The sequence below is a fragment of the Lagenorhynchus albirostris genome, chromosome 13, assembly GCF_949774975.1.
Source record: "Lagenorhynchus albirostris chromosome 13, mLagAlb1.1, whole genome shotgun sequence".
NCBI classification, from domain to species: domain Eukaryota; kingdom Metazoa; phylum Chordata; class Mammalia; order Artiodactyla; family Delphinidae; genus Lagenorhynchus; species Lagenorhynchus albirostris.
Genome location: NC_083107.1, coordinates 1,764,974 through 1,791,405, shown reverse-complemented (window position 1 = coordinate 1,791,405; position 26,432 = coordinate 1,764,974). Strand labels below are relative to the sequence as shown.

The 26,432-nt window shown below is 49.7% G+C and overlaps 1 protein-coding gene across 1 annotated transcript; it reads right to left on the bottom strand.

The window, feature by feature from the left end:
* Positions 1-3,079: 3,079 nt before the first annotated feature.
* On the bottom strand, positions 3,080-26,160 carry ST6GAL2 (ST6 beta-galactoside alpha-2,6-sialyltransferase 2). The gene is made up of 5 exons (XM_060169677.1): positions 25,293-26,160; positions 17,690-17,787; positions 16,185-16,286; positions 13,470-13,644; positions 3,080-3,333 (listed from the first exon to the last, which is right to left on the bottom strand). Exons 1-5 carry the CDS (start codon positions 26,158-26,160, stop codon positions 3,080-3,082), a joined length of 1,497 nt encoding a protein of 498 aa, XP_060025660.1.
* Between the last annotated feature and the right edge of the window lie 272 nt (positions 26,161-26,432).

Genomic DNA, 26,432 nt, shown 5'->3' with positions numbered 1-26,432 from the left:
CATGATCGTGTAACAGCGTAACCCGGGGCGGCTTTAAACCCTTGACTTCATTTCCCAATTTGGAAACGGCTAACGCTCGTTTCAGCATTGCTTGTGCAGATGCTACGGCTACCATGACAGAGGATTACTGGGGAGCCCAGGGGGGAATTAAAGGTCGGGCTGCCGGCCGAGGGCGAGGGACACGTGGGGAGGAGGGGGGCGAGGGACACGTGGGGAGGAGGGGGCCAAGGTTCCTTGAGCCCTGCGTCCCGCAGACGAGGGTAGACCCCGGGACCGAAAGGTGAGCCTAAGCCCCGCGCGGGCCCTGAGGGGAGAGGATGCTTCCTTGCGACTCCTACCTGCCAACCCGTGGGCCCTGTGCCCTGTAAGGTGACACACAGGACCAGCACTGGTGTCCCTGGGGACAGTGAGGGTGCCACATCTGTTAGACCTTCCGCTTGTACCTGGGCAAGGGCTGGGGAAGGGCCTGGATGCAGGCGAGTTGTTATTCTTGGTCCATGTTTGTTTCATTGTGGCAGTAGCAGCAACAGAAGATCGAGTGAAGTTGCCTCGAGATGTGAAGCAACGTGACCTCCTTCCGTCCTGAGAGTGAAGGCCACCTGACGGCTTGGGCTCATCAAACATCCCTCCTCAGCAGAGGGTGAAGGGTCTTGGAAGAGGCGAAGCCTGGAAGAAACGCAGCCGGGCGCCGTTCCCTGTAACTGGTCCGCGGAAAGCCGGGCGTTTATTGCCGTCCGTGGCATTTGAGGGCTTCGTCAATGTCTGGGAAAACACTGCCTCTTAGGGCCGATTTCATTCATTCTAGAAGCAGCCGGCACATCAACTGAAACCTCCTCACACTTTTAAGGAGTTAAACAATTTAAACTTTTAAATAGGAGAATGCCCAGCCCGCGTCGTAGTAATACGTGTACCCCATTTTCTCAATGTTTAGCAGACCCTGCTTTCCAAGGGTCTTTAAGGCCATAATAAATCCAAAACTTTTAATAAAATTTTCTTTACTCTCTTCAATCTTATAACCTCGGTGACACTGAAAGTACGTTTTAAAAGTACATGTGTCACAATAAAGGGTATCAATGCTTAAAGATCTTTGCAGTGTTTTCTGGGGCTTTTGAACTTGAATATTTACATTGACCCCCAGTAAATTTTCTTCTACCCATGATCTCATGCCACCAGAGGGGGCTGCCCTGGACATAAGGAGGCCGGTAGGGAAATCCAGTAGGAAGATTATTACAGAAACTTCAGCGTCATGGGCCTCTGAAGGCAGAGCCTGGAGGGTCTGGGGGCGAACAAGGGTGGCTGGACTGCTCACCCCGTATCAGCCACTTCCCAGTGCCCAGAGTCACTGAAATGTTATTCACCGGACACTGGACAGGAGCACGCTCTTTCAGGAAACCAGGAAGAAAAGTGGCCTGGCCACATCTCAGACGTAAGCCAACGTGCTGAACAGAATTACCATCCCTCCTCACAGATCCAGAAGCAAAGCTCGCAAAGTGGGCTTTGGTGGATATAGTCACGATTGAAGTTTTTCAATGACGCCCTCCTTCACTGTAACAATAAGCTGTAGGAGATGCTTGGGACCCAACCCGATTTCTGCTGAGTCTGGTTTCTGTCAGCCCCTGTTGCTCAGGAAAAAAACCGATCCTGGAACAGAAAACCCTGCGCAGTAAACTCTCCTGACGTTCACACAACTGCGAAAGACGACAGATTTAATTAAGCTGTTCTCGTCATAGCCAAGAAGTCTTAACGGTACCACTGAGATAGGTTTTAGTTATAGATTGAAATCGCATGTTTCACTAAAAGGTATTCCAAAGTGTTTCTGTTTCACTACATTTACAGCCAAAAAAAAAAAAATTGTTTTTTGATGTATCAGTGACAAAAGTTGAGATCACAACAAAAGCAACTGACCCAGCCAACACACTGGGATGACACTCCTCCCTCTCCCTGCCTCTCCCTCTGAAGCGTGTATTAATACTTCTTTTCCTATTTGTTAAAGAGCGATGCTTTCACACAACTGTATTTAATTACGTGGCTTTGTTATGTTGCTGACATAAAACAGGTAGGTGAAAACAAGGGTGGGATTCCTAAACATCTGTCTGTAGGAAGAATTAGTGAAAAACCGGTGTATCACCGTCAGGATCCCAACAGCTGATATTAACCTGCAAGAAAAAAGCATGAGAGACAGGTGTGCATCCCCAGAAGCACAGGGTGAAGCTAGAGGCTGGAAGCCACCCCCCACATCCCCCAGGGGTGTCCTAACCGTCAGCGCCTGTGGTTAGAAGGCTATGGGGAGGGCTGGCAGGTGAGGCGGCCAGAAAGGCGGCGGCCCGGGGCCGTCCTGCCCTGGGCTACCCTGCAGCCCCCGATTTTGCGTTTACCTGCCAGGAATGTTCCTGTCCACCTGGGGGCGATCCTAGTCAAGAAAGGAAATATTGCAGGAAAACAAAGTGCTTCCCCTGTGCTGCTCTTCCGGGTTGGCTTTTTCTTGGACTGCTCAGGAGGAAGGCTTTATGGTTTTAGAAATGTGTCTGATACACAAAGAGCAAAGCCTTCGGTGGCAGCTGGGAGCAGAGATGGGGATGCCGAGGGCTAGAAACCCCTCAAAGGATATACCGCGGATTCTGCTGTTAGTGTAAACATGCCTGGGCGCTAATCCAGACGTTCGTCATCAACTCTAGGCTCTTTCAGGACAAGTGCACGTACACGTGGCACAGTTGATGGGACATGTACTGTCCCTCAGCATGGGTGCTTCCAGGTACAAACTGTGTCATCTATCAGGTGTATCCCTGACACCTGCTGCTGAAACCAGCCTTAGTAAAGAGAAGACTAACATTTTGGAGCTATTTACCCATTTGTTATACATTTGCTTTTTTCCTAGCTATTCTTTACAAAAGTTTTTTGCAACTTTCTTGAGTTTATTTCTTTGAGTTCCACTTCTATATTCAAAGCAGTCGTAAATACTCAATGGCTTAGAAAGGGAAGGACCCCCGTGGCCACCACGAAGTCACAGCTGGCGACCGAAGGCTGCGCCACCTCCAGGGCACCTTCCAGCATCTCCAGGACTCGGAGCCTGGCCAGCCCCTCAGGCTCCCGGTGGGCAGCGCACGGCCCGCAGCCCGGGCAGCACGACCTTGCCCTTGCGGTGCAGGTCGCCCTGGGCGCCTGTGTTGAGCCGCTGCACCAGCAGCTTCTCGTAGAGCAGCGGGTGGTAGGCGCCCAGCGTGCAGGCCGCGTCGTAGTAGGGCTCGTGGTAGTGGCACAGGTCCGTCTGCCTCACGGACGGGATGTACTCGTATACGTGCACCTCGCCGCACAGGCTCATCATAAGCAGGATGCCTGCAGGAGAGACCGGAGCCGTGAGCAACGCAGGATCCGGATTCCGCGCTCGTGTCTTCCCTGTCTGTCTACGCATCTCTGTGTCCTTCTGACCGTGACACTGGAATTGTCTGTTTACAGTCTGTCTTTCCCACCAGACAGCAGAGGATCTGAGAGTTAGGGCTGGGCCTCGTCCATCTTTCTGTCACTAGTGGCGAGCACAGTTATCTGGTGGAGAGTTGGGGGCCCGTGCTTGTTGAATGACTATATGACCTGCTTTCTTGCTTTTTTAAAGGTAACGAGGTGGGGGACGTCTTTGAAGGGGCGGGGGCGGAGGGGCACGGCTGGGGCAGGAGATTCCTGCTCTGTGCCCCCTTCCTTGTCGGCTTCACTTTGTGGCTCTAACTTCCAGTGAGGGGCGTGCATGCGGTTTGGGGGCTGGGGGCGTGTTAAGACGTGATGCTATGAAACATTCACTCGTCCACTTGACCGCTGGGGGCCCAGGAATGTGAGAAGAAAAGACAAAGTGATCAAACTTAAGGAAAGGACAGTCAGCGCCAGATCTGCTTCCCCAAGTCAGAATATCATGTACCACCTTCGACATGCAGGTCCAGCTAATGTGCAGCAGGACTGTGATATAACAAAGAAACACGTTATAAAAAAACAGATGCAAAAATAGTTGCTTCAACGGAAAGAGATGGAGATACAGAGTTCAAAATTAATATTAAAATTATTTTTCTCACTGGAACTGTCAATATTAAAGTTGATTTCTTTTTTTTTAATGTTCAAGATAGCTATAAAACCATATGACCATTGAGCAGATCTCGTTCTGGATCTATACTAAAGAGCTTTCTTTTCCTAGCTCCACCATCATCTTTGTTAACATTCTTTAAACTTAAAAAACATATGGACTTCCCCGGAGATCCAGTGGTTAAGACTCCATGCCTCCAATGAAAGGGGTGTGGGTTCGATCCCTGGGTGGGGAACTAAGATCCCACATGCCGCGTGGTGCGGCCAAAGAAAAAAAATAAACCCCAAGAGGAAAAGAAAAGAAAAAAATAATGCTTAGCACTTTTATGAAAGGATATCCCTTGTTATGAAAAACACATGAAGTCACACAGTTCCTGTTACAGACAAGGCCTCTCTGCAGAGGACGATTGTATTTCTAATTAATCAACTGTGCATGCAGCCTGGAAATCCCCACAGCTGGAGAAAGTGCGGCACGAGGGGCCCAGGGGAGCAGTGGGAAGGGCCTGGTTTTGCCTGGGACTCCAGAAAGGTCCCCAGGGAGGTGAGGCCTGAAGCCGCAGGGACCATGTTGGGCGGGGCGGGGTGGGGGGAAGAAGAGGATGGGAAGCAGAAAGGACGACAGAGGGGACCCTGGGGTCCCGCTGAGAAGACGTTAGGATGCGCCTTGCGGGCCACGAAGCTGCTGTGACTGAGAGTAAACCACGCTCCTAACGAGAGATTCTTCAGGTCAAGGGCTAGGAAGTGACGCTGTTCCCAGCAGCTGCGTCGAAACTTCAAGCCCCTGCTCAGTCCCCCTCTTCCTCCCAGCTCTGCGGGCTCCCTTCCCCCCTCCCGCGTCCGTGGGCCCCGCCCACCGTGACCGTGATCCAGGAGAAGCCAAGAGAGAACCGAGGACCAGCGCCTGCTTCAAGTCACCGAGGGGGTGGGCACCAGTCCAGCCTCGCACAGGCGATAAGATCTCTGCCTCTTTTGTTTTTTTAAATTCTTTTTCAAATTCTTTTCCCACTTAGGTTATTACAGGATACTGAGTAGAGTTCCCTGTGCTCTACAGTCGGTCCTTATTGGTTATCTCTTTTAAATATAGCAGTGTGTACCCGTCAATCCCAAACTCCCGAACTATCCTGCCCCCTCCTTCCCCCCTGGTATCCCTGCTCTGTGTACGTTTCTCTTCATCATCACAAAATCACCCGTGAGGAATTGACACAGTGGATGAGAAAGCCACGTGCCCGGAGAATTACATTCGTTTATTCCTGTGACTTTAAACCTTTGATGAGCAAGGCCGCCTCTGCCATGTGTGTCTCTGGGTGAGAGTCACAGGCCTGTGTCTGTGGAGCTGAGGACGCTTCAGTGTTTGCCCATCAGGGCTCACGCTGGCCGCCCGCCCTCCCTTCCCTTCCCTGGGCGTGGCGTGTGGCCAGCTGTGCCCGAGGAACCACATCAAAGCATCCCAGAATCCTTCATGAAGAATTCATCCCTGAACGTCCTCCCTCCGTATATTTATTACAACGGTTTTCCTGCAGCGCAGTGAAGAGGCTTCAAGGGTAGCTTTTTTAAATAAATTTATTTATTTTTGGCTGCGTTGGGTCTTCATTGCTGTGCACAGGCTTTCTCTAGTTGCGAAGAGCAGGGGCTACTCTTCGTTGCAGTACACAGGCTCTAGGTGCGCCGGCTTCAGTAGTTGTGGCACGTGGGCTCAGTAGCTGTGGTTCGCGGGCTTGGTTGCTCCGTGGCATGTGGGATCTTCCCGGACAAGGGCTCGAACCCGTGTCCCCTGCATTGGCAGGTGGATTCTTAACCACTGCGCCACCAGGGAAGTCCCCTTCAAGGGTGTCTTTTGCACAAAAGCTTCTGATAAATGAGCATGGAACTGTGTCTGGAAACCACACTCCCGTTACTGTCAGCCCAGAACACAGCCTCATCCACGGGGGCTGCGACCTGCGTGCACTAGCCGTCGCCTTTGCAACTCTGGTCTCCAAGTGGGAGAAGCCACTGTCATTCCTGAGAGATGCTGTTATCCTTCCTCGAAAGCAGTTCTCAGCCTTCAGCGTGAAAGGACGACCTGGCAGCTTGTTAAAATGCAGATTCCCGGGCTTGTCCCCATCCCTAGAGACCTGGGTTCCCTGGTGTATGTTGGGGTCCAGGAAATGGATTTTTTTTTTTTTGGCCATGCCTCGTGGCATGTGGGATCTTAGCTCCCCCGACCAGACCAGGGATCGAACCCATGCCCCCTGCATTGCAAGGGCGGAGTCTTAACCACTGGACCACCAGGGAACTCCCAAGGAAACGGAATTTTTTTTTGTGGTACGCAGGCCTCTCACTGCTGCGGCCTCTCCCGTTGCGGAGCACAGGCTCTGGACGCGCAGGCTCAGCAGCCATGGCTCACGGGCCCAGCCGCTCCGCGGCACGTCGGATCTTCCCGGACCGGGGCACGAACTGTGCCACCAGGGAAGCCCCGGAAACGGAATTTTTAACAAGCATTCCTAAGCAACCTGTGGTGAAGGGCCATTAAAAAAATTCCCATCCATCACAGACCAATACTTCTGTAAAATACGCGAACAATGAACTACGAGAAGAATGATCACATATTAGGTTGCCATGCTATGTCAAATTGCTATAAAACCTTCCAAATACTTTCAGTTTCTACACTGATCTAGTCGTAGACTAATAACAAACGTTCCTGGACCAGTGCTGGTCTTCTTACCATGCTTGGAGGACCGGGATGGTCTCACACACGTATTCTTTGAAAAACTCTGCTGTAAGGATCCCGGAAGTGTCTCCTTAGTAGCTGACCATTCTGCATGTTAGACAACTAACCTGGAGTTGAACTGCTACTCCCACCCAAGTAAGAAGAAGTCTGAGTAATTTCTCTAGGTGTCCTTGCCATCTACTTGGCCTCAAAGGTCTACTAAGTGCTCGAATCTGGTTACTGTTTTCTGGAAAGTTTTCCAGAGACAACGTTTCCTCTCACTGCTAGTGAACTACTATCAATACATTTTAAATCACGTATTTATTAAATAGACAATATAGATTTCGTCATATGACTGGGCAAAAAGTTATGGTTTCACTGTAAGTAAATAGGTATATGTTTGCATTTTCATATATACTTTATATTTTAAAGTGACTACTAGAGCTTCAGAAATACTGACATTTGCTAGGTAGTTCACAGCCGTCCAAACTGAAGGCCAACAGAGGTTCAGGAAGTGTCTATTTTGAGTCATCTGTGTGCATCCTCCTGGCTTTTGCATCTCATTTTGTGCTTCCGTATGAACTTGTGGGCTCCTATCACCATTAGCCTTGGTCCAGAGCATCCTAAAATTTAAGTTAGAGCCGAGTCTGCTCTAAGTGATCAGGTGACGGCCAGCTGTGGTACTGACAGCAGAATCGGTGTGGCAGCACCTTCAAAGGGAAGGGAAATCAGTTTATAACTCATTGGTGCATGTGAAAGGGGGACAAGGTTTATGGACGCAAAGGTGGAGAATATTTTCTCTTATTTACGTTTCTGTGGACGGCGTGGTCATTGCATTTGGCACACGCGTGCTCTGCTTATTAATTTATTAAGGCCGACATCACACATAAACTTGAGTTTAGATTCAGACTCTGCCATATAATAAATACTGAAAATCATTATTAAATGTGGTTATATCTGCACATCACTTTTCCTAGGAGTTAAGAGTACTTAGTCACACACAGAATCCTGAAGATGAAACTTCTTCATGTATTGCAAAGGGGGCCTAGGCAGACCTCAGCGTCAGGAGGGGTGTAACAGTCCTGGCGCAGCTCGGGCATGTGTGTGGGGAGGAGAGACTGGGGGACCTATAGGGTTGGGACCAGACCGGGAGAGACCAGAGCTGTCAAGCACGGCTAGAAGCCTCTTCAGTTAAACTCACACATGTATTCAACTGGGCACAGTGCTGAAAACTGGGAATTTGGAGAAAGTTTCTTTAAGGAAAAAAATAAGTAAATCCAACTAAAGAATGAAACTTTAAGTTTCACAATAGGTGGCAAGCTCATAGCCTACAGTTCTTAGGACAACTTGAAGAAAGCGTCTTAACTACCGTACTGAGAACAACGTCTGACGTGCTGTGATGTTGGGCCCTGTCATCCACAAGTGACGTCAACACGTGGTCCTCAGATGTTCTCTGAGGTACGCTGACAAGGTACCGTGCTGGGAGGCCCCAGCTCACCTCTGGGTTTGATGATTCGCTAGGAGGCCCCACCAGACGCAGCACACAGCCGATGATTTCTTACAGGCCTGCTGTGCCGGGCGCACACCAGCATTCCAGACTCCGGAAGGAAGCAGGTGCTGGGCGTGGGCCCACTGCCGCATAAGCATCTGGGCACAGTGACCCACCCTGGCACTTAAGGGGGCCTCCCCAAACCCAGGCTCCCAGATGCCAGCCAAGGGCCAACCCTGCAACCCTGCAGGCAGTCAGGCCTGCCATGTGGCTCTTTTCTGCACAGATGCCGTATATACCTGGAAATTCACAGTATCACGTTAGCGCCTAATCATTTCCCCATGCCAAGCCGACACGGGGAATTCACAGCTGGTTATGCTAAAAATGTTTTTTTGTGTGTTTTTCATTTCCTTTCTTAGGACTGCTCAGGATTACCCAGAAAGCGAAATGAATACAGACCATCTAAGGCTGTGCTATTCAGTAAAGGATTTTTTAAACCATCACTTAAGGAACTTTTATGTTACATAATTTTGTTTATGGACTACCAAAAAGTAACTGCTTTCATCGCTAATAAAATTTTACTGCTTTCAATGCGGAGCCGGACTTTTTGATGGGCGGATCAATACTGAGACACTTTCTAATGTATTTTTCGAAGCCAATCAAAATGGGTGTGCAGCCAGTGCTTAAAAATCTTTGAACATAATTCAATTAATGTTAAGTTTTTACAAATGAGGAGGGATTCATTTGAAGAAAAAAAAAGTGCAAATTTTCCTGGGCAATTATGACTCAAGAGGCATTCATTTGCCAAATTATGGGTTTTAAAATATTGTGTAATTCAATGTAATTATCAAACCAATTAAAAAGCATTTCCACTGGTCTTAATAAAATGTCACATGCTATGACTCAGCATAACAAGCAGTATGTACACTCATTTATTTGTCCAAAACCTGGATAAAAAGCAAACTTCCACCCATGTTCAGATGATCACAGATCCTGAATGAATGAGGTTCCCTCTAAAACTCTACTTTGCACATATAGAGATGCCTTTGATATGTGTCAGAGTCCAGCAGAGTTTAATCACTGAGCCTTTACCTTAATTGTGCTCAAACGAAAATTGTCTTACTTTGCACCTGGCAAAATATTTAAAGTAACAACACCCCAAATCGTTCACGGTAAGAGAATTTTTTCCTTGATGAATGGATCCTTTTAACGTGGAGCAAAATAAGCTATGGATATAAACAGAACCTAATGCAAGTGACGGGAAAAATACTGGCTTTCATCCATTCCAGGTAACACTTGAACATAATCACATGTGAGGTAAACTAGAAATTTCTGAGACTGTCCAATAAAACACTGCAAAATATGTTTCTGAATGAGGGGTGAGGGTGAAAGGTTAAGCGTATCGAATATGCTGATCTAATGGAAATCTAGCAGGTGTTCTGTGGTTTCTCCATAAGTTCATCATAAGATGGAAAATTATGAGAACTATATTTAAGATTATTGAAGGAGCACAAATGACATTTTAAGTGATAATTCCAGAAAATATCTGTAATTAAAAGATGGTTTGGAAATTTGCATTTCATGAAATAAAATAATTCAAGAAGCATCTACTATGTTAAGTCAAATCATATAATGCATAAATAATACTGGAAAGCCAAGCTTTTAGCTCATTTATATTGTATTATTCGATCAGGATTCACTGTTTAATGTGAATAGTGAATTTAAATGTAAAGTGTAAAACATGTAACTAATAAACTCTTCCTGATCACCATATGTGATCGATTTGACACACTCACAAATATGGATGTTAAGTAGCTTATTAGTTTGGGTTAATGTGTTACTATTTTGTGTTAACATCTGAGTTTGGATGATATATTGGAAAATTAGAACCCCAAACTCAAAATAAAATGGAAAGGAAAGGAAGTTATGACTGGTTTTTAAGCATATTATTCTTGTGCATGTATTAACTAGGCTGAAATTATAGCGTTTGCATCGGTGAATTCTAGAAACATCACTTACGATATAATCAGTAGAGGCAGGACGAGGCGTCGGTGGTTTGTACAATAAAGGCCTTGTCACCTGTAGGCTAGAGGAGTCCCTGCTCTATGCTGCTGGTCGGGCCGGTGCACCAGGCCCGTCTGCCTGAAGACGCTCAGCCCCGAGCCCTGGGAGGTGAAGCTGGGCCTCCTGCTTGGCTGGAGGCCCCACCACCTCAGGTGGCAAAACCATCCGGGCAGGCTGCAGGACCCCAGACGAGCTCACGGACCTTCTAGGACAACATCTGTCTGGATGAGAGCTACACGGCAACAATGGGATTCCAAGGAAATGATTCCCTGTCCTCAGCCAGGCCACGGTGCGGTAAAACCCACCTCCTAGTACCAAAGAACGAGAGAAAACCTCCAGTATCCAACTGGGGATGAAAGAGAAATGTCCCTCGTGTGAACAAGCAGCTCCCAGCGGGCTGAGGGTGAGGGTCCTAACGAAGTGAAGGAGTTGCTCCAGAGAAACCGGTCCCACGGAGCATCTAAATCGCCTGGATCCGCGCTACTTCCTTCTAATTTAAAAAATACACGTGCAGTGCCAGAGGGGTAAGAATCCCTTCACTGCTGCTCTGGAGAAGCGGATGGTTCACGGCATACGTCTCTGATGCACTTACTATTGTAAGGCTGTCCTTCTGTGACCCGGAAGGACAAATATGGCCTCTGGTCAGAATTCAAAGAAAAAGCGGTAAGTCGGCGCTTCCCAACAATGATCGACACGCCATACCCTTTGCTCAGCACTCATACTGCTGGGAGTTTATCTTCAGGAGATCTGATTGATGATAGCAAACATCTTCTATCACGTGTGTCCCCACCCACAGGGCAGTGTCCAGTGGGACCCTGATACCTTCTCCGTGAGCTCCCTTTCACCTTTTTGTGGTCAGCAGGACGTAGCGGTGCTGTCCTTTACAACCTTCCCTGTGGTGGAGACGGTCTCCGTCTACACTGCCTAGGACTGAGCCACCGGGAGCACGTAGCTTTGAGAGTTTGCAATGGGGCTCGTGCACCAAGGAAGAGAAGTTTTCCTTGTATTTAATCCTAATTAACTGAAATCTAAGCAGCCCCCTGTGGCTAGTCGCCGCCATACTGGGCAGGACGGTGCTAGAAAATAACGATTGCGAACGGCCTGATAGAAAGGTGGTGTTATGACTCCCTTTTCTCCCAGGAGCACAGGGACTTTCACACGAGTAAGTGACTCGCCCATGGCTGGAAACCCAGTGACAGCAGAGAAGGACTGTTGCTCAGCCCAGCCGCCACCCCTGCAGTGACATCCGACCGCAGTCCCCTTCATCCCGGAAAAGATGCCACCCAGGCAAGCAGCAGCCCCTGAAAACTCCAAACAAACGCTCAGCAAATAGCTGTGAAAGGAAGCTGTCCACAGGTGGCAGGATTTCTTTTCAACACGTGAGGAAATAGTGTTCTCCAGCTGCGACTATGTCAGTGGAAACTTGCAAACTGCAGGTCGACAGTAAGGGTACCTGACAGCCCTCACTGGTCTCCCAAGCTCCTGCTGTAATCAAATACCGGCCACAGGAATTCACGGGGAGGCACGGATGGGAAAGAGGCTTGATCAGGTGGCCGCGTCCTGTTATGCTGTCTCAGCCTCATTCCACCCCCGTTACACGCGCTTCCCTAAGTCCGCAGGAGTCCGTGAAACCGCACAAAAGATACAGCACTTGGGCTTCCCTGGTGGCGCAGTGGTTGAGAGCCCACCTGCCGATGCAGGGGACACGGGTTCGTGCCCTGGTCCAGGAAGATCCTACATGCCGTGGAGCGGCTGGGCCCGTGAGCCATGGCCGCTGAGCCTGTGCGTCCGGAGCCTGTGCTCCGCAACGGGAGAGGCCACAACCGTGAGAGGCCCGCGTACCGCAAAAAAAAAAAAAAAAAAAAAAAGCTCCAGCACTTAGGGTTTTGCAAAGTGACCTGGAAACAAAGCATCTTGACGGCACGACATAAAATGGGTGGGAGGAGCTACACTTGAGGAACACATTACGCAGCGTCGTTAATCTGTCTCGAATTCTGCGTAAAATATTTCACATTATTATAGCACCTCGAACCCGCTTCAAAACCCGCAAGCCTCGCTTCGGATACTCCGGCGCCTTGCATCCCTCACCACCCCGTGTCACCTCCACAGACGCTCCTTTAGTCGTGGGGACCTACTGTGCACCCGAGTTAAGGGGCAGGGTGTAAATTCATCGAAGTTAGGGTGGAGAACATTAGCAGTGGTTTATGGACGAAGTTACTACCCTCTGGTTCCACTGTAGCTTTCATATGGCCAAAGGGATCTAAGACCTCCCTTAATATTATCCTATTCAGGTAAAACCAAGGAAATGTTGGGGCAAGAGGCTGAAACACAGGAAGAGAAGTGGGTTAAGACCACAAACGTGTGGATTGGAGCCTGGCTACAGAAAAATACCCAAGAGCCAAGTGTGATGCCCTCGTTACAGGAAGTCCATTCTCAGACTGCAGCTGGCGGGTCTGCTGGAGACAGTGGGACATGGCTCTAGAATCCGGCTACGCAAAGCCCAGACCTACCAGGAAACTTGCAACGTCTGCGGTGTGGTCCTCTGGCCACAAACTCCCATCCTTCATCCGGGCCCACATCAGCAATGTGCACGCAAGTGGGTGGTAGGTCCCAGGTGGCCCTGGGGTCTCCGGCCCTTGAGTCTCTCGGTGACCCACAGAGAGTCCCCAGGCCTCCACCCTGAGAAACCGCAGCTTCGACTTCCTGTCATTGGAACACTTGCCAGGAGCCCTGAGCTTCCGTCCAGGGACCAGTTCCCGCGAGGCCACCGCCGGCACACGGTCACCAGTCCAGCGGAGCCGGCCTCCCAGCTGTCCCCGCCGAGGGGCCAGGCAGGGGAGTGAGGCCACCCCATGACACAGCTGAATACCTGCACGCGACCCCACGAGGCCTGTGGGACGATGGGGTCACCCAGCCGGGCCCATCCTGACCCACCCGTCACGAGGGAAGGTAAAGCAGTCCTCGTTTCACCCGTGGAAATGTTGGGCTGGGGCGCGTGTTACATGCCCACTGGGAACTGGGACAGTGTCTTTGCGCTGTTTTCAGTTCATCTGTTTTCCCTGTAAAGCCACCTTCTAGGCGCTCTTATCATTTAACGTGAATGTATACTTGTTAACCCCTAAGCCTCACCCCGCTGCCCAGCCATCCCACCTTCCGGCATCTACCTACCAAGGAAGCCCGAGGACGGCGGGTTCGGCTGGATCTTCTCCTTCGTGTTCTCCTGGATGATGTCCCAAAGCTGCCAGATAAACTTGGGGTGGAGAATGTAAAACGGTTGGTTTGGGTTTCTCTGCCGGTGCTGAACATACGGAGTGAACAGGTTGTAATCCGGCTTCTTGTACCACTAAGAGGAAAAAATAACAGAGGACCACGCCGTGAAAAGCCGGGCAGCGCCCACGTCGCGGGGTATTTAGAGGCTGAGGGGCCGGGCTGGGAGGGGATGCGGACCCCCTCTTCTGCAGGCATTTCCACACTGGATGAGGGGGTGAGTACAGAGGTGAGGTCTAGCCTGGGGGACTGGTGCCTTATTCTTTAGTAAAATGAGGGAGAAGGGCTAGGGCGGGGTCACTGGACTTTTCTGGAAAGGGCCAGATAGTAAACACATCAGGGTTTCAGAGCCATAGAGTCTCTGCTGCTACGACTGGGCTCTGCTGTGTATTTACTTGGAAAGCAGCCACCGAGGGTACAAGACGAATGGGCGAGGCCGTGTTCCAATAAAACTTTATTTACAAAAACAGGGGCACACCCCCCCAAAAAAGAAGAAAATAAAAAGAAAAAACAAAAAGAAAAAAAAGGAAGAAAAAAAAGAAACAAAAACAAAAAAACATGGCCGGATGGCCCATGGCCGTAGTTTCAATCACTGTATTTCAGAAATATGTTTTCCCAATCTAATCTCTAGCGCAGAAAGATGTCAGTAATTGCCTGGGTCTCGGGTCGGGTCTGGGAGACGGATGGGTGGGCGCAGGGGACGCTGCAGCAGCGGAAAGATTCTGTTCCTTAATTGTGGTGCTGGATACAGGACTGTATACACTTGCTACTACCCATCAAAATGTGCACTTACATCGGTTACACAAAAATTACTGTAAGGAAAAAACAAACAATAAGGTTGATTTAAAAAACAAGGCTTCAGAAGTGTCTCAGGCGCCACCGAGAAATGGGATTTGGAGGTGTGTGGGGAGAGGCTCAGCTCACGGGGCTCTGACAGTCCTTTCAAACGACACCTCGGGCAAAGATGGGCTTGGATGAAGACCCCAAGGCACAGCCCCTGGTTGAATGGGGTCTGTGGCTTTAAAAATTTTGACAAGGACGGGCCAGATCATCTTTAGTGAACTGTGCCCCCAAATCCCGGGGGCAGGGAGAGGGAAAGCAGGGGCCAACAGCCACAGCCTCTCGTGGGTCCACAAACAGCAAGAAAGCTGTCAGAACTTAAAACCACAGAACCTCAGGCTGGAAGGAAGCTGACAAGTGCAGACACCCCCTTGATGCCGGTTCTCAGTAGACGGTGTGTAGGAGAATCAACCAGAGCGCATTCTCGGAAACACACGTGGGGGCCTTCCCTGCTGGCGCAGTGCTGAAGACTCCGCGCTCCCAATGCAGAGGCCCCGGGTTCGATCCCTGGTCGGGGAACTAGATCCCACATGCATGCTGCAACTAAGAGTTCGCATGCGACAACTAAGGAGCCCGCCTGCCGCAACAAAGACCCAGTGCAACCAAATGAATAAATAAATAAATATAAAAAAGAAAACAAAAAAACCCACACATGGAGGCTGGATATGCCCGGATTCCTGGGAAATGGGCTCTGACGGATACTCTGAACTGATGCTCCAGGTGATGCTGATGTGAACCCCTGGCTGAGAAGAGTTATAATCACGCCAGGTATGTGTCCAGCCTCTGTCTTAGGACGCGTGGTGACAGAGTGCTCCTTCCAGAGGGACCATCGACTGTGGGAAGCTCTCCTGGATAGGTACCCCCTGGGGGTGAGCTCTGTTCCCACATTCATCTTAGGAAGCTGGCATCCTCTCGGCTCACGGCAGAACGAGTCCAGTCACTGACACAGCCGGCAGCCTCGCTCACGGGGCTAAGCTGTAACCGAGCTTCCCAGCCCCCTTCCAGAACAAGTGCGCTGGCCAGGTTCCATGCCAGGTTCCATGCCAGGTTCCACCAAAAGTAGAGAGGCCGTGAATGTATCGATAACTTGCTTATATGTTGATGGCTAGTAATAACCTTCTTTACACTGTATCGTGTAAGATTAAAAAGATTTGGAGGCAGAAGCCCCCTTCCAGAACAAGTGCGCTGGCCAGGTTCCATGCCAGGTTTCACCAAAAGTAGAGAGGCCGTGAATGTATCGATAACTTGCTTATATGTTGATGGCTAGTAATAACCTTCTTTACACTGTATCGTGTAAGATTAAAAAGATTTGGAGGCAGAAGCCAAGAGGGGCACACTCAGGGAAAGCCCGTGACACGTTCCATTTCAATAATAAGGATTCGCAGAGGTTAGCCTTTCTTGCCAAGAACTTCCCATGTATTTCAAAAGGTCTTGTAACTACTTGAAAGGTGATGTAACCATCTCACAATGGAAAAATTCGGAGTTTAAGCAGCCCAAGCTCTGGTGTCGCTAGGACTTTCTGAACATCTAGACATTGTACATTTGTTTTTGTTTTCTAAATCCTCCAGAAAAACACTTTAGCATCAGAGGGACTTCGCTCAGCAAGGGTGCTACTGCAACCGGGACTCAAACCGTGTGAACATATGTGAATTTAATTCGCACCCACAATTGGTTTCATTCTGCCCGTCAAAGTTTAATCCCTGACTTACTCCCATTATGTATCGGTCAAAGGCGCTGTCTGACCCTCAAGGGTGGGGGCACCAAGAAAATACTCACCAGGTGAAGATTTGCAGAATACGGAGCTGGGTCCCAGGCCACCAAGATGACATCTTTATACAACGAACTGTCAATGAAGTGATGCCTGGGGTTGGTCAGAATCTGCAAATACGTAGCAGAATCATTTCAAAACAAGGCTTTGGGCCTTCACAATTACATTTTAAAAAGAGGCAGAAATTTTAAAAAGGAGTTTTGGAGCAAGAAAAAACAAATGTTCCTCAGACTTTCTGGGGGAGGGAGAGAGGCAGGCTTTACACGCTAAGGCACTCAGGAGATATTTAGACAAAGGAGGGCTTTCTTTTTTAAGAAAAGAACCAGGGATTTCCCTGGCGGTCCAGTGGTCAGGATTCTGGGCCTTCACTGCCGAGGGCCTGGGTTCAATCCCTGGCCGGGGAACTAAGATCCCGCAAGCCGTGCAGCGCCACCAAAAGCAGCAGCAGCCCTGGAGTCACCTAGAGGCACCAGCTCCCGATGCAGCTCCCGGCTCAGTAGCCCCCGCCAACGACAGCTGCAGGCCTAGAAGGCCTACCGACTGCCAACCTCAGGACAAACTAGGCCCAGAGGCCAGGAGACGTGTCCCCGCTCTGGGGCCCTCTCTGGTCCTGAGTGAGTCCTTCAGTCTCACCTGCCAATCAGCTTTTGTCAACTATAGTCTGGGGGGAAAAGGATGCATTTGCCTTGCTTCCTTTTTAAGATGGAATTTTCCCACACTGTTTGAGATGCCCTCTTTTGCTTCGCATTTGAGTATCTCTGAAGTTAGGGAGTATCTCACAAGGGACCTGTATTTTAGTATCTCTGAAGTTAGGGAGTATCTCACAAGGGACCTGTATTTTAATTTGCTGGGGCTTATCACCCCCTCTCTTAAAAGCTGTCATCAGACAGATGAGGAATCTTCAATCAGTGGCGTCTCTGAATTCAGGAAACCGGGGCCCGTTTCTCACCTCTGTAGGCTGTGAGCCCAGAGCCCGACGAAGAAAGCTGATCTTTGGTTCTGCAACAAACTCACCCTAAATCGCTCATCACCCCATTTTTTTATACCGTTTGAAACTCTAGAAATTGTTGTGGTTTGTTCTGAGGCTAATTTTGCTATGAATTTTGGAAAACATTGAGAACATACAAAAAAGAGAGATTTTCCTTTTTAAAATGTTCAATAACAAAGTAAAGTTTCTGAGCTGTTCTTCTGACCCTTGAATTCTGTTCCTTTGCTTTTCTCCCCTCCATCCCCATGATTTACTCCGTTTAACCTTTCTTTTCCTCAGTTCACAAAATGCAATATGCATATATATATTTGTACCTCTACTCTGATTTTTCCTTTTGATCTTATTTACTCTTTTTTCCTACTGACAGCACACACGAATTCCCATTTCTCTGCATTTTTCCTCACTAATTCTTTATAATTACAAGACTTTTAGAAATAAGCAAGGTCGTGGTCATGGATAACTGGGTGATTTCTCTTCATTCACCCAGTTAAGCTATTTACCTATAAAACAGTCCACCCATCTTACCTGGGAATTAATGATGCGGACGGTGGTTTTATTTCCAACATCCTTCTCGTAGCCACGTGTAGGAGCAGAGTTAAATCTCAAAACTGCATCGTGGGAATCTGAGGGCACATAAGTGACAAACTTACTTCTTTTTTTCCCTCTGCATAAAAGTCAGCATATAATCTAGGAAAATATCTTAAAGCAAACCTTTCAATACCTGAAGCTAACTAGACCCCAACAAGATTCAGATACCCACACACACACTGTTTGGCATCCTATTTACTTAGGATGAGATCCTGGCTGGGGGCAAATAAACATAAAAACACATCAATCCATTACAAGTGGCCCTATATCCTCTAAGTTATATTTAGATACTTGGTATGTGCTCACGGTCTTTAAAGACATGCTTTACACAGGAAATTTCGAGACATATGTGTGTATCTAGACTGCTTTGTGGAGTCTAATGTGTTTCCCAGAAACAGGGCTGAAAGCAGAGTTAATCAGCGATAGGGAATTTCTATGCGATTTCTTCAGCTTCAAAAACCCCATGCACGTTCCTAATTTAACTTGGAGCAAACAAGAAAGCCCGTCTGTGAGAGAGTGAGAAGTGAGATCACATCTCTCTGATTCGTCAAACACCCAAAGCAGCGGTTCTCACTTTTTGGTCTCCGGACGCCTTTACACTCTTGAAAATTACTGACAACCCAGAGGCCTTTTGTTTATCTGGATTACAGATTTCAGAATATATCACATTAGTGAGTAAAACAGAAAACTTGTAAATGTTTATTTATTATCTGTAAAATACATTTTTATGAGAAATAACTACATTTCGAAAAATAGTGAGAAGGGCACTGTTTTAAATGTCTGCAAATCTCTTTAACGCCTGGCTTTTTAGAAGATAGTTGGTTTCATATACCTGTTTCTCTATTCAATCTGCTGCAATATATTGCTTTAGTTGAAGTATATGAAGACTCAAGCTATATCGTTGAAAATGGTGGGAGTATTTCAAGAGTCTTTCCAGATGACTAGGAATATTCTCCTCTGATACTTCATCGTAACTCCACAAGAGCTAGTTTCTGAAAGGTTAGTGGCAGTGTGGAATGTGAAACAGTATCAATTTTTGTGCTGTTACATTAAAATCCATTAGTTAATCTTGCTCTTAAAATGGATGATTCATCAAAAACAAAAAAACAAAAAACGACCCAGTCAAAAAATGGGCAGAAGATCTAAACAGACATTTCTCTAAAGAAGACATACAGATGGCCAACAGGCACATGAAAAGATGCTCAACAGTTGCTAATGGAGAAATGCAAATCAAAAGTACAATGAGGTACCACTCATACAGGCCAGAATGGCCATTATGCAAACGTCTACAAATAAGAACTTCCCTGGTGGTCCAGTGGTTAAGACTCTGTGCTTCCACTGCAGGGGGTGCAGGTTCGATCCCTGGTCAGGGAGCTAAGATCCCACGTGCTGCACAGTGCGGCACGGCCAAAGGTTAAAAAAAGAAAAGTTTACAAGTAATAAATGCTGAGAGGGTGTGGAGTAAAGGGAACCCTCCTACACTGTTTGGTGGGAATGTTAAGTCGGTGCAGCCACTATGGAGAACAGTATGCAGGTTCCTTAAAAAACTAAAAATAGAGTTGCCATATAACCCAGCAATCCCACTCCTGGGCATTTATTTGGAAAAGACAAAACTCTAATTCAAAAAGACACACGCACCCCAATGTTCACAGCAGCACTATTCACAACAGCCAAGACATGGAAGCAACCTAAATGTCCAACGGCAGATGAATGGATAAAGACGATGTCGCACATATATACAATGGAATACTACTCAGCCATAAAAAGAGTGAAATGATGCCATTTGCAGCAACATGGATGGACCTAGAGATTATCACACTAAGTAAAGTAAGTCAGACAGAGAAAGACAAATATATGATATCACTTATATGTGGAATCTTTAAAAATGATACAAATTAACTTACAAAACAGAAATAGACCCACAGACAGAAAACAAATTTATGGTTACCAAAGGGGGAACGGGTGGGGGAGGGATAAATTAGGAGTTTGGGATGAACATACACACACTACTATATATAAAATAGGTAACCAACCAGGACCTACTGCATAGCACAGGGAACTATATTCAATATCTTGTAATAACCTATAATGGAAAAGAATCTGAAAAAGAATATATATATATGTATGTATAACTGAATCACTTTGCCATACAGCAGAAACTAACACAACATTGTAAATCAACTATTGCGTTGGCCAAAAATTTCCGTAAGATGTTATGGAAAAACCCGAACGAACTTTTTGGCCAACCCAATATATTTCAATTAAAAAAATAAAGGATGATTCATCCATGTGTATTTTGTAACACTGTCCAGCGGTCATTTGGAAGCTATCAGTTCAGTAAGTAATGCAGATCTTTCAAATACTGAAGCATTTCATTATAAAGTATCAAATATCATTAATGTCGCCACGGATCTCATCACTTTTTAAGTTTGGGAAGCCTCCAAGCTCAGGGTTGAAAGCTTTAATTTTATCACTGGCAACAAACACTGTCAGTTATTTTCCTGAAAGTCGAGGCTTCCTTCCTTCCTTCTTGAGAAAATGCCTGCCAAATGCCGAAGTCTAATTTAAGTGCGTCCATCAGTCAGTCTGTTTCAAGTATAGTTGTGTTTTGTGACAAAGGCGCCTAGTGCCGCTCACAGCTCAGTCACATCGGTGCCCTTCCGTCGGGGGTTGGTTGGCAGAAATGCTTTCATGTTATTTCCCATTTGGTCTTAAAAACACATGTACTTCAAAGGCTGAACTCTCATCAAACTAACCATTTGTACTGCTTCATTAAGGACATCCATACGTGGAGCTGGCATGCTTTGCTTTCACTGCTAAGCTTGGCAGGAAAACATCCCGTGAGGACTAGTATAGTGGGTACCACTGCCTCGAGCTGTGCTAAGAAGCAGTTTTATCCACTGTTGCTCCTGCATCATCCGTTCCGATGTGAACAGTTAAAAAGACCTCCGAGTACTATGATGAGAATTGTTCTCACCTTGTGAGTCCCCGAAAGGCCAGACACTATGTGACCTGCTCACCTGGGGCAACTCTCCCATAGGCAGGGAGTGAGGGGGGCCCAGGCAGTGGGGTGGCCTCCCGGCACTCAGAGGTAACCAGGAGAGCACCAGGGCAGGGAGCAGGATGCTGGCACTCCTGGACCGGTGCTCCCTCCGAACCACGCCACCCTTAGATACAGCCTCCGTCTAGAGGTAAGGTGAACAAACTGAGGTTGCCAAGCAGTGGGTGCATTTCTAATTGATTACGTAGAAATTCCTAATGAATCGTATCACCCCGGACAATGTCCCAGCTTTTAAAAGCTGGTGTTCTACACCGAGGTGTGTTTTAAGCCTTAGAACAACTTAACAAAGGACAGGGCGCAGAAAGGTAATCTAGGTTCACTCCTTTGGAAGTCGCATGAGGCTGAAGAGTTAAAAGGTCCGTTTCATGGAGGACACAGAGAGGTAGGTAGGGACGGGGCTGCTGTGGATGAGACTGAACTTCCCCCAGCTGGCCGGGAGAAGGATGGACCAGGATGGGAGGGGGCGTGTGGGGACGACGAGCTGAGAGAGCCCGTCACATGGACACATTCGTAAATGCGCCCCTGGGTGTGCTTCTCCCAGATAACGACCTGCGAAACTAAGCTGTCCGTTCACATTTAGAGAGGGAGGAATGATCAGCCAGCCAGCACAGGGGAGGAAAGCAAAGCGTCATTTTTGGAGACGGCATCTCCAGGCTAGAGCCATTTCCCGTTGACCTTGAGAGCAGAGCCAGGCTGAGAGCATCATTGAGGAAAGATGAAAACCCTGCAAGGAGCAGCCAGCCAGAAGGCACAGCAGCACGAAACCCCTGCCCAGCCCTGGGCACTGCATCCCCACCGCTCCCTTCCCTTCCCGAGCTCAGGAATCTGCAAGGGCGGCCAGCGCCTTGTCTTTGGGGAACGGGGAATGGCCTGCCCAAGAGATGATTCTCCTCTCCCCCAAACCCACCGCCCTGGTCTGTCTCACCTCACTGGGGCTCCTGCAACGTGCTTACTCCAATCTAGGCTCTGGAGCAATCTTTCCAAAATGAAACACTGACCCATCACTCCTCTGCTTCAAAGATTTCAGTACCTCTGCACCGCGAGGCCAAGGGGCCAGAGCTGGAGTTTCGGGGACCCAGACTGGAGTTCAAATCCGGCTCTACCCTCTGTGTCTCTGGGTACCTTGGTTTCCTTACCCATAGAACAGGAATAATCGTGTCTGTCACTTGGCATCGCAAGGCTTGTTCACAGATAAAAGCACTGAGGATGAGAACTTCCCTGCAGTAAACACCCTCTAAGTGCTATCTATTATTACAATCATTATGAGAAGTCTAATTTCTGGGGAATGACATCCAAGAGCATGAAGTGGCTGACCTCCTGCCCACCCGTCCAACTTACCTGTCTGCTCTCTACCCCCAGCCCATAGTGGTCCCCAGCCCTTATCACCCACACACTGTGCTGTTTCTCATCCAACTGCTCTGCTGGCCTTTGGCCTGGATTCCCCTCCTCAGACGTCTGCCCTCGCGGTGGGGTGGGATTCCGCGGTCATGTCTTCCCTGTCTGTCTGCGCATCTTTCTGTCCTCCTAACCGTGATATTGGAATTGTCTGTTTGCAGTCTGTCTTTCCCACTAGCAAGCAGAGGATCTGAGGGTTAGGGATGGGCCTCATCCATCTTTCTATCACTAGTGGCGAGCACAGTATCTGGTGGAGAGTTGGGGACCCATGCTTGTTGAATGACTATATGATCCGCTTTCTTGCTTTTTTAAGGTAACAGGACGCCAAATCCCAAGCTCGCTACGGGAAGATGCCCCCTCCCTACACAGCCTCCTCCCTACCCTCCCATTTCCCATACACTTCCCAGAATCCTAGTTTCAGGTAACAGATCCTGACCTCCCATTCAAGGTGACAGCTGTGAGTTCAGAGTACTTTTCTCATCTGCAGTGTGTTTCCACGGGATTGCTGCTACTGATCTCACTACCAAATTATTATTATTTACAGGAATGGCTGAAAAAAGATCATCTCACCACTCTAGAAAAGAATGTTCCATGTTTCCAAAACAGTTCAGTTTGCTTTCCAATAACATATTCAAAGTGGAGGTGTTTAAACAATTACAACGTATGACTCAGTCTAACAGAACTGGGAAACAGGACGGCACTGCCCAGGCAGCAGCCAGCAGAGCCACTTGCAACCCTGGCGCTTCCCTGGTCCCCTGGCAGGAGGGGGGGGGGGCAGGGGCTGAGCCCTCAGGCAGGGAGGGTAGGGGGGGCAGATGGGGCAACCCGCAGGAACTTTTCTAGCTCTGCCCTCAGTTTTTCATAAAACCACGACCTCGTGCAAGACTTCTAATCTGCACTTAGCCGATTCACAAGTAGATGCTTAGGGATGAAGACAGAGTTAGCTAAATAGTAGAGCATGCCCGCTTCCGAGTTTCCTGAAGGACTCTGCTATGTGAATTTGTTCTCACTAGGAGGGGTGCTAACAACTGTGTGTTGATAAGCCTCTGTATGTTCAGGGGAGTCGGAAGGAGAAATGCCAGCACATGGCAGGCGCAAGGGCTGACGCTGAGAGATTGCCAGCTTGTAAAAAAGCGAGACTTCTTGTCTTTACGAGTTGAACTGTGTTACGTTACATACTCTTAAAAAGGTATCGATGGCTATACAACTGGACTCAAAGGAACTGAGGCAAAACAATAGAGAATTTAAAAATTTTTCTGAGTGTGTTTGTTCTTCAGTTACCTTTCTACGATTCTAATGGTGAACCTCTGTATAAGTGCAGACGCTATCAATTAAATGCGGATACTAGAAACTAACAAAGAGATAACTGACGTGTCACGTTCCCCAGAAATGGGGAACTCCCAGTCTCTTTCACACTCTCTTCCAAATCCTGAATAGAGGAGAGTTTATAAGACTACGGTCAGGGATATTTACACCAGAATAAAGAGCAAGGGAATTCTCCCAGGCAGGTGAGCGCAAGGCAAATGTGCAGCTATGATGCAGTGGGGCTTCCAACAAAGCAAAAAAAAAAAAAAAAAAAAAATCCCAAAGCAAGTCACCACCTGCTTTAAAGCTGCTTAAATTCCTTCTGCCATGATTAATCATGGTCTTCGAAAACCAGGGAGAAGTGTGGCTTTACTTGGCCCTGGGGGCCTCTGAGCCAACGCTCCTTCCTAATTGGTAGCAGCCGCTCGACGCGGCCTGGCCGCAAGCTTATGTGACACACAGACAGCGTGATTACGAGTCTACTTAACGTCAGCTCGGGGACACTGACACCCCAGGCTGCAAGTCCAGACCTGGGCCTTGTTTTTTCAACGTCTTAAAAATTTCACATTCAGCCTCATTCCCAAGAGCCAGTGGGAGGAGGTCTGGGCTGTGCAACCTGATGATGAGGGTGTCGCCCCATCTCAAGACGGCTCTGGAGTATCGGCTACTCCTCGAGGACACGGAACAACGATTCCTTTCTACCAAGTGGGCAGTGCCCCCTGAAGGTCACGTCCAGGTCAGCCACCTGTGAGAATGTGTGAGGGCGTTGTTTTACATCTGGACTCGAGGCAGATGCTGCGTCTGACCCGCACTTGTTTTCTTGGCACCTAGTACGGCAGCCGGCACAGAGTGGAGGCTACGTGCCTGTTTGCTAAATGAGCCTAAGGGGTCACGGGGGCAGCACCAGGGTGGGCTGGGCACTGAGGGGCTCAGGGGCATTAGACTAGACTGCAGGTTCCTGGGGAAGCAGGGCTTCTGCCTCCGGATGCAGGGGCCCTCCCGAGCTGCCAGCCCCGCAGATGTGGGGCTTCAGGCAGCAACATCAGCTCTCATCTGCATCTCCAGCCAGCCTACCTTCCTGCCCTGCAGACTTCAGATCTGCCAGCCGCTAGGACGGCAGGGGCAAGGCCTTAAAATAAATCTTTCTCTCTACACGTATCCCACCGGTCTGCTTCCCTCGAGAGGCCAGACTAACAGGGGTGTTCTCCAGGGCTCAGGAATGGATTTGAAGACAGTACAGAAGGGGAGATGGAAGCCCAGGCTGCAGCTGGGGCCCAGAGGCTGGGTGTGTGCCAACCTTGGAGGTGACGGTGCCCACCAGATCAATGCTCTCACCAGCTGGCGGGCTCTCCGCAGAGCCCAGGGACAGGGATTTAGTCCTTGAACGAGTGACAATTATCATCCTGCAAACTCCTGTTTGGAGCTGCCCCCTAAGGCTCGTCGCCCGGTGGGGTTTCCCCTGCGCTCCTTCCTGCTCCTGCCACATTAAGGGGTCATCAGGGGTGCAGGCTCGGCTGGGAGCTGTCAGTGCACAACGTGGGCTCTGCAGGAGGTGGGTCCTGAGACCGGGCCGGTGAGAGGGCCGCGGGCTTCCCTTTCCCGGGCCCCCAGCTCCTCGGAGGATGCCTGTCTCTGCTCTGAGTCTCTGCAAAGGAGACCTCTGCTGGGATTCCACCCGCCGGGGGTCATTCAGTGCCAGGGAAGGAAGAAGACCTAAGACTTTCCGGAAACACAGTAAAGGAGCGGCCACCCTGGGGGCGGGGGGCCGCGGGGACCCACCTATCTCTTCGCCCAGGGACGAGTTGAGGATGGCGCCGGCCGACGTGACCACGGCGCAGGTCCGGAGCCCGCGCGGGAGCAGCCGGCCGAGCGGCACGGCGGGGACCAGCGCGCGCCAGCCGAGCGCCGAGAAGGGCGGCTCGCTGCCGTCCAGGGTGCGCACCCGCACGCGGCCCCGCAGGGCGCACAGCAGCTCCGCGCGGCTCCGCCCGGCCGCCCGGCGCCCCCGGAAGTTCACGCCGTGCTTGTTGGCGCGCAGGTAGGCGCCCATGGCCTTCTGCAGGCGCGGGTGCAGCATCCGCGCCGACGCGTCGCCCTTCCAGAGCCGGCGCAGGAGCGCCCGGGACGTGGACGAGTACAGTCGCTGCCCGTCCTCGCCCACCCCGGGCGCCGCGCTCCGGCTCTGCCTCCGGGCCCCTCGCTTCGCCCACCGCCCCCGGGCGCGGCGCGCAGACAGAGCCCCCTCCGGGCCCCCCGACGTGCCCGGAGCGGCGTCCTCCGGCGGCAAAGCGCTTTGCGATGTTCTCCCCGTCTGGGGCGAAAGGAAGTCGTCTTCATTTTCAAAGCCGTCTGGGGCCCACGCCCGCAGGTCGCCTGGCCCCGCGTGCAGGGGGCCATACGGGTGTCTGCGGGGCAGCCCCCTGCGAGCGTCCGCGCCCTCGGGCAGGCCCTCCGAGGCGCCCATGATGGCCCGCTGCCTTCCCTGCGCGGGCAGCAGCCTCCTGGTCTCCAGGAAGGAGAAGGAGCTGGGCGCGGGCTGGGCAGGGTTGCTGTCGGTGAAGTACAGGAAGATCGCCAGAAAGAGGAGACCCCAAGCGAATATCCCGCAGAGCATTCCTTGTCTCCATTGCTTCAAGTGTGGTTTCATGGCAGGTCTGCGGGGTCAGCACCTGGCGTCCCGAGGCGGCGGGAGGCGGGATGGACCTGAAAAACAGCCGGGTGTCACGGTGAGGCGCGCGGGACAGCGCTGGGGACAGTCTCTTTAGAGGGTCTCGGGAGGGCTAGAAGGGGCATCAGAATCCAGGGTCATCCGGAGCTTCGGCCACATTCGGGGGTCACACGCCCCCCACCCTCACATCTGCAAGACAACGGGTCCCACTGAGGCAGGACGTAGATGCCGCAAGTGGAGATTTGTCCCCT